At 44.7% G+C, this 13,646-nt stretch overlaps 1 protein-coding gene across 1 annotated transcript in view; it reads right to left on the reverse strand.

The window, feature by feature from the left end:
* The window catches only part of LOC140384586 (protein inscuteable homolog), a 517,726-nt gene that overhangs the window by 359,290 nt on the left and 144,790 nt on the right, over positions 1-13,646 (reverse strand). Inside the window, exon 3 of the mRNA XM_072466414.1 lies at positions 6,024-6,369. Within this exon, the coding sequence (XP_072322515.1) occupies positions 6,024-6,369 (346 nt within the window). The remainder of the gene's footprint in view (positions 1-6,023; positions 6,370-13,646) is intronic.

A 13,646-nucleotide genomic window follows, 5' to 3' on the forward strand; every position in this document is an offset into this window, starting at 1 on the left:
TCCAGCCTTAAAGTCCGGTTAAAAGAATATATGAGTAGGTCTTTTGTTTGTCTGTGAAGCGTTGATTGGGAAAGTTGCAGCCGTTGAAGTTAGATGGTTTCTGGTAGAATACTGTGTGCAACACGGTAGCATAGTGGTTAGCACAGTTGCTTCACAGCTCCAGGGTCACAGGTTCGATTCCCAGCTGGGTCACTGTGTGTGCTGAGTCTGCACGTTCTCCCGTGTCTGCGTGGGTTTCCTCCGGGTGCAGTACACCTTAACCCAGTCTCTTACTCTCAGACCTACGTTCTAGTTCTGGGTACTGTTCCATTGCAGCAATTATCATTTGAAACTGGCAGCAAAGGTACAGCATTCTACCTGCAACTTTGGCCTTCTATATCAGACTCTACTAAATCATCCTAAACTTCTATTAATCAGTTGCCCCTTCACTGAAAAAGGTATAACAAGTGTGAATGTTTGTGCTAAATTGATGACCAACCTGCTGTGTTAGGTAACTCAGTGGCATCACAAACTAAAGCATTAATTAACAAATTTTCACACAATACAAAATAGTACCATTGCATTTCATCTGGTGTGCAGTGTACAATTTGCACTGCACTGTACAATTTGCAGCCAAGCATGTAGATCATAGAACTCTGAGATCATGGAATCCCTACAGGGCAGAAGGAGGCCATTCAGCCGTGTGTACCGACCCTCTGAAAGAGCACCCTTACCAGGCTCCCAACCTATCCCTGCAACCCAGTAACCACACTTAACCTGCACCTCCCTGGGCACTAAGGGGAAATTTAACATGGCCAATCCACCTAACCTGCACATCTTTGGGAGGAAACTCATGCATACTCAGGAGAGCATGTAAACTCCACGCAGACAGTCACCCAAATCCGGAATTGAACCCGGGTCCCTGGTGCTGTGCTAACCACTGTGCCATTGTGCCACACCTCAGCCAAACCTGACATACAATAAGGTTAGGCTGAGAGCCCAGGCATCCTGAATAACAGAACACCTGCTCCCCAGAGGAAACATTACTTAATTGACAGATCAGGCAATCTGATCTCTGTGGTCAATTTCACAATGTTTGTTGACATAAGTAAGTGGTCTGAAGTGTTTTTGGTTTGTGGTAGTCATTGGTTGCAGAAAGTGTACAGTGGGTCAATGGACATGGAAGTGCCAGAGCTTAGAATAGGGGTGGAGAGGGGAAAGAGGGACTGGGCGGAAAACCAGAACTTGGAATGGGGCATGAGGTAAATCTTTTGAACTTATCTTTTAAAAGGTCCCTTCATAAGAACATAGGAGCATCGGAACAGGAATAGGCCATTCTGCCCCTCTAGCCTGTCCCACCATTCAATGAGATCATGGCTGATCTATGACCTAACTCCAGATACCTGCCTTTGGCCCATATCCCTTAATATCTTTGCTTAACAAAAATCTATCTATCTCAGATTTTAAATTAACAACCAATCTATCTTCAACCTGCTGTTTGTGGGAGAGAGTTCCAAACCTCTACCACCCTTTGCGTGACATCCTAACAGCTCTCTTGAATGGTCTAGCCCTAATTTTTAGACTATGGTCCTTAGTCTTAGAATTTCCAACCAGTGGAAATAGTTTATCTTTATCTACTCTGTCTTTTCCTGTTAATATCTTGAGTACTTCGATCAGGTTACCCCTTAACCTTCTAAATTCGAGTGAAAATAGGTCAAATTTGAGTAATCTTTCCTCGTAACTCAACCCCTGTAATCCAGGTCTCATTTTTGTAATGATGTGGAGATGCCGGCGTTGGACTGGGGTGAGCACAGTACGAAGTTTTACAACACCAGGTTAAAGTCCAACAGGTTTGTTTCGATGTCACTAGCTTTCGGAGCGCTGCTCCTTCCTCAGGTGAATGAAGAGGTGTGCTCCAGAAACATATATATAGACAAATTCAAAGACGCCAGACAATGCTTTGAATGTGAATGTTCAGCCTCTGATCTCCAGGTAAGCGTTCTCCAAGGCGGCCTTCAGGACGCGCAGCAACGCAGAATCGCCGAGCGAAGCTTATAGCCAAGTTCCGCACACATGAGTGCGGCCTCAACCGGGACCTGGGATTCATGTTGCATTACATTCATTCCCCACCATCTGGCCTGCGAAATCCTACCAACTGTCCTGGCTTGACACAATTCACACCTCTTTAACCTGGGGTTACCCCATCTCTGGATCTGTAAAGATTTAATCACATGCTAATGCTCACATTCCAAGCATTGTCTGGCGTCTTTGAATCTGTCTATATATATGTTTCTGGAGCATACCTCTTCATTCACCTGAGGAAGGAGCAGCGCTCTGAAAGCTAGTGACATCGAAACAAACCTGTTGGACTTTAACCTGGTGTTGTAAAACTTCTTACTGTGCTCAATTTTGTAAACCTATGTTGCACTCCCTCCAAGGCCAAAATACCTTTCCGAAGGTGTGGTGCCCAGAATAGCTGACAGTTCTCCAAGTGGAGTCTAACCAGCGTTTTGTATAGCTGCAGCATAATCCCTGTGTTTTTATACACCAATCCTCTAGATGTAAAGCTAGCATTCCATTAGTCTTTTTGATTATTTTCTGCACTTGTTCCTGGCATTTTAAGGACCTGTGCACCTGAACACCCAAGTCTCTTTGGACATCCACTGTACCTAACCTCTTCCCATTTAGAAAGTACCCTGCGCTATCCTTTTTTGGTTCAAAATGGATAACCTCACACTTGCTTACATTGAATTCCATCTGCCACAATTTTGCCCATTCACCCAGTCTGCCAATATCTCCTTACAATGTTATGCTACCATCTAGACTGTCTGCAATGCCACCTAACTTTGTACCATCAGTAAATTTAGATATGAGACTTTCCATGCCATCATTCAAGTCATTAATGAACAATGTGAATAATTGAGGCCCCAACACAGGTCACCATTCGTCATCCCCTGCCAATTTGAGTAATTACCCATTATACTCATTCTCTGTCCTCTGCCACTCAACCAGTTTCCTACCCAAGTCAAACATTTGCCCTCAACTCCGTGGGCTTCCACCTTAGTTAACAGTCTCTTGTATGGGACTTTATCAAATACCTTCTGGAAGTCCATATAAATGGCATCCATTGACTTTCCCCTGTCAACTACCTTAGACACCTCCTAAAATAATTCAATAAGATTATTCAGGCATGACCTTACCTTCACAAATCCATGCTGGCTCTCCCTGATCAACCAACATTTTGCAAGGTGTTCAGTTACCCCATCCCTGATTATAGACTCCAGTGATTTCCCTACCACAGATGTTAGGCTAACTGGTCTGTAATTACCTGGTTTCCCCTTTCACCCTTCTTAAAAAGTGGAGTGATATGTGCAATTTTCCAATCCAAAGGGACTACTCCTTAATCTAAGGAACTCTGGAAGATTATCATTAGGGTTTCTACAATGTGCTCCCCTACTACCTTTAACACCCTCAACTGGAAACCATCAGGTTCTGGGGATTTGTCACTCTTTAGTTCCATTAATTTCCCAGTTACTGATACTGTACTTACATTAATTATATTAAGTCCCTGTCCTCTATCCACTATTATTTTTGGGGGGGACTTCCGGCAGGTTATCCTCTCTTTCAACTGTAAAAATCCGAGGCAAAGTAATTGTTCAACATGTCTGCCATTTCCCCATTATCACTGGCAATATCTCAATTTTCAGTTTTTAGTGGACCTACATTGCTCTTCACCACCCACTTTCCCTTTATCTAACTATAGAATTTCTTCTGATTGCATACTGGATTTCAGTCCCCTGAGGGGGCGTGAACCATGACTTTTGAAAAACCTACCTGACTCCATGAAAATCGCTGAAGTGATATCTATATCTGCAAAGGAGTCGGCCCAGTCGGGAATGCTGGATGTGGGCTCCTGAAAGGAAGCAGCCCACATCCTTTGAAGGCAACTCCCAAAAATCACACACCCCGGGAATGGGGTCGGAAATCCCAGACTCCAGACCCGCCCACCAGCCCAGCTCTGGAGTCAACCTGACTCGGTGAAAATCCATGCGTGTGTGTTCTTTGGAGCGTAGCTAGAGGTGGGATGTGCGTTTGGTGAGTCACCGGACATAACCAGCCTGTAACCATGGCAAAGTGAAAGGGTCACACAGATTATACAACACCAAAGTCATAAATGGAATCAGACTGCAGACTATTTCAATGATGACTTCAATGGTATGGAAAGTCTGATGGGCATGAATAATTAAGTGATTGATGCATTGGCTGACCAGCCTGAGAGTCTACTTTCACTCTCAAAGTGCATACAGGAATCAGACTCCAACTTGGCACAGGGTTTTGTACAGACATTGGGGCCCATTGTTTCCAGCTTGAAAATGGTGCCCAACACCATGAGAACAGTTACACACAGATCCATGATGCAGGGTCTGATAACCAATATCTCAGCTTCCATTGAAGCATAAGCAGAAGCCTCTCAATGTCTGAGGGCTGACTTTGGAGTCCATTTTGAGGTCCAACTTGCTTCCATGAGGACTCAGGCTGCTACCATCATGCCATACGCAAGGAGAGGACAGGGGAATAGTACGAGGTGACTTGTTCATTTGGAGAGAGTGTAGACACAATGGGTCATACAGCCTTCTTCTGTGCTATAACATTTCTGTGATTCTGTGAAGTGACTGAAACTGCCCCATTGTCAACTTACAATCTTATCTCTGAACTCAGACACACTTTGCCAGTGCTATTTTGTGCTAATTCTACAGGGATTGTCATCATTACGATTTTCAAAAATGGAAGATCGTGTCGTGGTTATCTGCCTCGTGTTGCATCAACCTATGGTGTAATGTTGTATTCCTCAGCTGTTTTCTTCAATGCTCGTGAGTAATGGATATCTTAACACAAATGTAAAATAGACTCTGGAAATCTGAAATAAGAAGAGATAGTGCTGGAAATACTCAGCAGGTCTGGCAGCATCTGTGGAGGAAGGTCAATGGCCTGTCATCCGAATATGTTAAGCAAGTTCACGCAAACCTGCAATTGAACCCATGTTAATATAAATGCCAAAATACAAACAATGGGAACTTTGGTGAACAAACTTGGGAGATTATCTGAGGCCAGGAGGAGATTTATTAATTTGTTTGCCAGCACCGGGTGGCGATATCACTGTTGGTACATTTAGATGCTGGTAACGCTGGCAAATGAGGCTGGTGCTCCGGTTTCTTCCCACTAGTCCCAAAAGACGTGCTTGTTAGGTGAATTGGACATTCTGAATTCTCCATCTGTGTACCCAAACAGGTGCTGGAGTGTGGCGACTGGAGGATTTTCACAGTAACCTCATTGCAGTGTTAATGTAAACCTACTTGTGACACTAATAAAGATTATTATTATATGGTCTAGGAAAGGAGGGGGTGGGGGAGGTCGTGTTTCTCCACTCCACACGATTATTACCCTCACCACGATTAAACCACCAACCTCAGTTTAAGTTTACAATGACAATTGTGATGACTGCTGGGCAAGGTGGCAAGATTTAATTTAAACATTTGCGTTTGTTTGGTTAGTTATTGATTAGTTATTCCTTTCCAGAAAAGAGCTCACCTTTGTTTGATTGGAAGATCACAATAACTTATTATTGGTGTATAGAATAGTAAGAACCAAAAAAAGATCTCCTGCAAGTTGCAGCCGCAATAGGAAACCTCATTGACAAGCGGAGGGAGTAGGGAATGCCACCACCAGTGAATAGCCCGTCACCGAGAAACAAGCGGGTGGGGGAAATCGCAGAATCCAGCCCAATTTCTCTACTTAGGTTATATTATGATTATAAAATCAGTACTGTCTGCGTTGCAGATCTCCCCTTAAGTTTAATAATGGTGCCATTATAACCATTAACTTTACCTCCCTGTATTCTTGAAATTTAAAGTGTAACTGAACAATGAGATATCAAAAGAAATGTCTCTGCAGTTATACAATTTTTATAAATCATGTTTCATAATTATACCGTATACTTTTTATGTAATAATTCATAATGATTCATTTAAACCGATCAACGTTACCTGTTGTATCTCTGGTGAAGCGTTCCTGGTGTAACTGTTGTATTCATTTATCAATGACCTGATGTGACAGTTCACCCTCAGTGCAGTGCTGTGAATCCGCTGCCACCTATTCTTTTCAAGCTTGTAGAATATGTTGGACAGTTCTGTAGTGACGGTCCATGCTCTCTTCAACAACGCCTGCAAGCTGCCTTGTAAATGTTGCTGAGATGTTATGACAAGCTCGTTGAGTCCATCACCATCCACACTGATGGGCTTTGATTGAAGTATGCACATGCACTCACATTCCGCCATCAATCTCAGGTCCTCCATCCAACGCTGCACAGAATCCACTTGTATAAGATGCATGCTAGAAAAATGATATCATGAAGTTATAAAACAAAGCAGAATTAACGGCAGTACTGCAGAGTCTTTTTCATCTCCCAAATCCACTACCCCCTCCCCGCACACCGCCTGCCCTCCCCAATACCCCCTCCCCAATCCTTTTTCTGACTGGATTAGCAGACTTGTCCAACCAATAATCCAATATTTTCTGAACTGCCCAGACTTTATCTGTGAGAGTAGACAATGGAACTGAAGGTCATATCTTTACTCATCACACAAGAATATGAGGGGGCATTATCTGCAGGACATCTTCATAGTTGCAGTGCCTCAATAATACTGTGGGCGCGATTCAGCGGACTTAAAACTAAGTTCGCCGTCGGGTGCGCTTACCGTGGCGTTTCTCGGAGTCTGCAGCACCGAGAATCACCCCGCTATTCAACGGCACTTTGCCATTTGTTTTTGGCCTCGGGAGTTTCTCTCCGCCAAGGCCGCACTCAGAGAGATTTCCTGTTGGCGAGCTGATCTCACCGGCAGGAACGGCAGATCGCAGATCGGGATGCCATTTTGAACGGAAGTCCTGAACATTCCTCTTCCCCCTTGCATCTCCCCCGCCCCCCCCCCCCCCTGCCGCTTTATCGACCCCACCCCCATCTCACCCCAATCTTGTCAGGGCCCCTAGGAATCATCTCTCACCACTCCTCCAATTGGCAAGCCCCCCCCCCCCTCCCGTGCACAATCCCTGGTAGTGCCAACCTGGCACCTGGGCACCTTGGTACAGCCAGCCTGGCAGTGCCAAGGTACCCAGGAGCCAGGGGGAATGCCAGGGTGCCACCCTGCCCAGTCCCTGACCAGCCAAGGGTCTCCAATTGTCTGCAGAACCCCCACGTTGCCATTACACTGGCTCCACATTCAGGCAGACCAGTACTTATCAGCGCCCTGGCAAGGTCTCACACGTGCAGCCATTAAGATCATTTAAATATGCAGCTCTGGATCTCGTCCAGCGTGGGTGAGATCCAGATCACGCCGAGCAGAGCGAGTTGGGTGACTAACAATCAAACCCGACACAGCCTGATTTGTGGCTTTTGAATGAATCACCCGTTGTGCCTGGCCCTGCGCTGAATTGCCGCCTTCCAAATGACACCAAAGCAGATTTATTTTACCCAAAAGAACCTTGCATGGAATTCTCTCCTCTGGGAAGAGATCCAAACCCGTTGCATGATCCATTCCTGACTCACATGAATACTTATAGTAATTAATCATAATGCAACTGTCCAGTATTTTTCAAAGCAAAAATTCCTTTTATCACAATCTATGTAAGTGGAAGGTTGCATGTCTGAGGGTAAGGCTCTGCTAAGCCGTGTGTGGTAATTATGCTCAGAGAGGTGAAATATGAGATGAGGGGGGTGTGAAGATATCAAGTGGAGGAAGGTGTTTTGGGGTTCTGCAAGGCAATTGGTAGGAGAGGTGTAGGTGCCTTACCCAGGGCGAAAGTTCATCGTGTGAGTGCTGCTTTAAGAGGGTGAAGAGTGTAGTGTTGACCAGAATGCACAGGAAGGAGTGAGAGAGTGTGGAGAACATTTGCCCATGCCTCTTGATTAGTCCTGAGTGTGGGGGAGTTGATAGTCAATGTCAAAGAAGTTTAATTGGAAGCAGCAAAACATGCTGGAAGAAAAACAGGCCCAGGAATGTGAGGCTCCTTTCTTGTACAGCTTGGGAAAGGACGCAGATGTCTTCATTGTGAAGCCCGCTGTGCTTCTTGTAACTGCCTCCTACTAGACACAGTTGAGACTGAGGTGGCAGCTGAAACTGAGATGCCATCAAGCCATAGAGTGAAAGTTGCCCATTATAATAATCTTTATTGTCACAAGTAGGCTTACATTAACATTGCAATGAAGTTACTGTGAAAATTCCCCAGTCGCCACATTCTGCCACCTGTTCGGGTACACAGAGGGAGAATTCTGAATGTCCAATTCACCTAACAGCACATTTTTTGGGGACTTGTGGGAGGAAACCGGAGCATTCGAAGGAAAGCCACGCAGACACGGGCAGAACATGCAGACCCCACACAGACAGTGACCCAAGCCGGGTTTCCCGATGGCGTGAGGTGGCCCACAATGGGAAACCCCTTGGCCAGCTGCGGGAACAGGGAATCCCGCTGCCTGCGGGGCTGGCGCGCATGCAGGTAATCGCGGCTGGCGGACCGGAGAATCCCACCCAGAGTTTTTGCGAAATTGGTTTATGCTGCTAATACCTTACGAGATAAAACAGTTGTCCATGTTGATATCCGAATAAAAGAACAATACTGAGCAGGATAAGCAGCAGAGTTATGTCAGGCTTATATAAATCCAAGTTGTTCTTGTTGTAAGGGGCGGATTACTTTTGATTTACAGGTAGAATAACATTCAAGCTTAGTTATTTATTTCTTACATACATTATCCAGCAGTACTTAAGTTGGGATTGAGTTGCCAGTTGCAGTATGCTGTCTCTTCTTTCTACCTACATGACTCATTTGGCTCTTCAGCATCAGAGTAGTCTAAGACTTCACTCAAGCCCTATGAGTATATATTTTTCAAGAACAATGACTAAGAAATGACAGAATGAGAGAATTAAATAAAAGATGAATAAAGTTTGGACGAATGTTATTTTCTTAAAGACAGCCTTGGAGCATCAGAATAATCATATCTTGCTGGATTTTTTAAAAAGTAAGATTTTGCTGGATAGGGCCATTTTGTGCCATGTCAACTTTGGTGCTACGAACCACGCTGATGGTATCTGCGAGGATATCCCAGCTGGAGCTGCGGATGTATAGTTTTGTTTTTGGAATGGTGTGAGACCCCAAAGAGAATAGCCAGCCTAATCGATGGGTAATAATTATTGAAGACTGTTTATTAAATTAAAGAAAAGAGAAATGCACACAAACAGGACTACAATACTTTAAGACAATTAAGTATATGAATCTCTAAACACAAACAGAGTTTTGTTCCAAAATATATCTATGATCCCTGAACTCCTCAAGACTTCCCCTTTTTCCAAGCACCATCAAATTTAAATAAATCTATCAGTAAAATCCAGTTTATAGTTATCACACAATACAGGACTGGCAGTCATAGATTATCATAGAATTTACAGTGCAGAAGGAGGCCATTCAGCCCATCGAGTCTGCACCGGTTCTTGGAAAGAGCACCCTACCCAAAGTCAACACCTCCTCCCTATCCCCATAACCCAGTAACCCCACCCAACACTAAGGGCAATTTTGGACACTAAGGGCAATTTATCATGGCCAAGCCACCTAACCTGCACATCTTTGGACTGTGGGAGGAAACCGGAGCACCCGGAGGAAACCCACGCACACACGGGGAGGATGTGCAGACTCCGCACAGACAGTGACCCAAGCCGGAATTGAACCTGGGACCCTGGAGCTGTGAAGCAATTGTGCTATCCACAATGCTACCGTGCTGCTGGGAAATGATTCTTCCAGGTCCAACAAAGATATTTGCCTTTATGAAAGTTTCTGCATGGCCTTGACCCTGTGACTCCTGGCTGTGAGTTGTAAACTGGCCTGTCGGCTTCGGGGAGTGCTGGCAATTATAACATTTTCCCCTTTGATTCTTCATTTTGTGTTTTGGCTGTTTGTCTCTCTCAAATTCCTTGACTCTAGAAATTAGCGTGTGCATACCTCCACCGATCTCTCAGTCGTCTAGGTAAGCTGTTTCTATTAATTGAGCGATTTACACCTGATTCTGTCTGGATGCCTGCTAACCTCATTACTGGGAAAGTTTAATCTCATCATGCCTTTTGAATGCTGGCTACTGCTGTCGCCAGGCAGATTTCTACCTGTTGCTGGGTAGATCGAATCATATCGAGCCTTATTAAATTAATTTTATTGCTGAGCAGATCCATGGTGGTTGGTTAGACATTTCCTTCCATCCTCTGGCTCGAGAAATCTTTGCCCTGTGGGTTGCTAACAGTGGGAGTTGTTTCTGTCGTGGCAAAAGCAACCAGGCATCTGGGACCTTCTTAAATGATGCGAGCCACAGTAAATCTCCTTAACTGAGGAGATATACAGATTGAGTATAAAACAAAGGAGTAATGGAGAAGGAGGTAAATTCAGGTAAAGAAAGAGAAAAGTAAAAAGCCAATTCAGGTAAAGAAAGAGAAATAGGGATTGAGTTATAATAAATAAAAAGCGACAGAGAGGAAAATAAAATGCAAAAAATGAACATTTACAAATCTTCAACAATTTATTACATGTAAGAATGAGAATCATTGTTGCCTTTCTGGGTTGGAATGGTTGAATGTCATTGGAGGAACACAAATCTCCTCAATTTAAATAAACTCACATTGTTAAGTTCCAGCTCTACCATGAGTTAAATTAGCTATTAATGTACAAACGCAGTAACTATATGAAACTCATGCAGAGGTTGTGAAGGAGCTGTTGTTTCCATGAGGCTAAAAGTGGAATGCTACAAATTGATCAGCAATTTGTGTCAATATGCAATTCATATTGTATCTCCGCTTTGGCACAGGTTGCTAGACAATCTACACATCAGTAATGGTGACCACCATTAAATTTGTCATTATTTTGAAAGAAAATTCTGGACTTGTGTGCTAAACCTAAGCAGCAGAAATGGTACTCACAACATTTTATTAGTTAGATTGTGGAAGATTAATAATGCAGATCAAATCAAGCTTGCAATGATCACCATAAGGCCATAAGACGTAGGAGCGGAATTAGGCCACGTGGCCCATCGAGTCTGCTCCGTCATTCGATCATGGCTGAAATTTTTCTCATCCACATACTCCTGCCTTCTCCCATAACCCCTGATCCCCTGATTAATCAAGAACCTATCTATCTCTGTCTTAAAGCCACTCAGTGATTTGGCCTCCACAGTCTTCTGCAGCAAAGAGTCCACAGATTTACCACCCTCTGGCTGAAGAAATTTCTCCTCATCTCTGTTTTAAAGGATCGTCCCTTTAGTCAGAGATGGCGTCCTCTGCTTCTAATTTTTCCTACAAGTGGAAACATTCTCTCCACGTTCACTCTATTCAGGCCTCGCAGTATCCTGTAAGTTTCAATAAGATCCTCCCTCATCCTTCTAAATTCCAACGAGTACAGACCCAGAGTCCTCAACCGTTCCTCATACGACAAGCTCTTCATTCCAGTGAACCTCCTCTGGATCCATTCCAAGGCCAGCACATCCTTCCTTAGATCCAAGGTCCAAAACTGCTCACAATACTCCAAATGGGGTCTGAGCAGAGTCTTATATAACCTCAGAAGAACATCCCTGGTCTTGTATTCTAGCCCTCTCGACATGAATGCTAACATTGCATTTGCCTTCCAAACTGCCGACTGAACCTGCACGTTAACCTTAAAAGAATCATAAACAAGGATTCCCAAGTCCCTTTGTGCATCTGATGTGCTCATAGAATCATAGAATCTACAATGTAGCAGGAGGCTATTCGGCCGATTGAGTCTGCACCGGCCCTTGGAAATAGCACCCTACTTAATCACACGCCTCCACCTTATCCCCATATCCCAGTAACCCCACCTGACTTTTTGGACACTAAGGGGCAATTCAGCATGTCCAATCCATCTAATCTGCACATCTTTGGACTGTGGGAGGAAACCGGAGCTCCCGGAGGAAACCCACGCAGACACGGGGAGAAAGTGCAAACTTCGCACAGACAGTCACCCGAGGCCAGAATTAAACCCGGGCCCCTGGAGCTGTGAAGCAGCAGTGCTAACCACTGTGCCACTGTATCGAGAATACTTGTTGGATACTTTTTGATCGTAACTTCTGGACCCGTTTTGTTTTGTCTTTGTTTGATGACTTTGTTTACTCTCTTGCTTACCTCTTATTTCCTTTACTTTCAGATGGCAGTTATTCAGGATCCTGCTATTCACACCTTCTCTAGACACATCTTTTGTTACATTACCGGCCCCATTATCACTTCCTTTTGCCATTGAATCACAAAACATTTTGGTCATTTAATCTCCCCTGTCCTCCATTCCACACAGACTTTTCCTTTTGCTTTTTTCCCATCCTCTCCCCTTTCTCTTGCTCAAAACATTTCTAACTTTTCCATTTCTGATGAAAGGTCACATACCTGAAATATTGGGCATGATTCAGCCACCGCATTGTGCCCGGCGCAGAGCCGGATGTAATGGGCAAATCCCACGAGAGCCCCAAATCGGGCTCCCATGCCGGACATAGGGTCGATCGTGTGTTACCTGGCTAATAATATTTAAATGAGCTATTCGGTGCCCAGGAGACGACGGCTGCGCCAGTGAGATCTCAACTGGGCACTATTGAGCACTAACTTTCACAGGTGGGATGGCACTTAGGGGGTCTTGCAGGCCATTAGAGACCCCGGTGGTTAGGGACAGGGCAGGGTAGTACCCTAGCACTCTGCCTAGCAGCTGGGCAACTTGGCACTGCCAACCTTGCATCCTGGCAGTGCCCCCTGGGCACCCTATAATGCCACTATGTCACTGCTGGGGTGCCCAGGTGGCACTGCCAGGGTGCCATATGCACTGCCATGATGCCATGCTGGCATTACCAAATGCCCTGGTTCCATATTGGCACTACCAGGGCTTCGGCCGTGGGGAGGTCTTGCCCATGAGAGGGGGATGAGGGGAGGTTTGTGGTTTCCAAAAAAAGGTTGGGGGGTGAAGGAGGGCTTTCTGAAAGCGGGGTGTCCTGAAAGGGGGAGTTTAGAGATCGGGGCCACAGTTTAAAATGGCGCCCCAAACTGTGAAGAGTCAAGCTCGCCAGTGTAGGAAATGTTCCTCAGTGTGGTCTCGACGGGGAGAAACTCCCTCGGCCCAAAAAAACAGCAAAGTGCCGTGAATAGCAGGGAGAAGTGGCGAGAAACATCACGCGAAACGCTCCCGAAAATGGACTTAGAATTATTCCCGCTGAATCACGCCCATTAACTCTGATTCCCTCTTTCCACAGATGTTGCCTGGCTTGCTGAGTATTTCCACCATTTTCTGCTTTTATTTCAAATTTCCAGCATCCGCAGTATTTTTCACTGTAACTTGATTATTGCTTGACATTACTACTTAAGCAAGTATACACTGCAGACAGAGAAATAAATATTTAAGTATCATCGTATGAGATGTTTCCCAAGTCCTAGAGAAAGCTTTACTCTGACCAAGAGTGGAGCTCACCAATTAAAAGTGTCCTCTGATTCAATGCCTGCAATTTAATATTAAGGTATAAGTACTTAGTTCATTGACAAACATCAAACTTAAAACCCTGAGGCCAATTGTGTCCCATATAGTGCATCATTATCAGC

This window comes from Scyliorhinus torazame, chromosome 10 (assembly GCF_047496885.1).
Source record: "Scyliorhinus torazame isolate Kashiwa2021f chromosome 10, sScyTor2.1, whole genome shotgun sequence".
In the NCBI taxonomy this organism is placed as follows: Eukaryota; Metazoa; Chordata; class Chondrichthyes; order Carcharhiniformes; family Scyliorhinidae; genus Scyliorhinus; species Scyliorhinus torazame.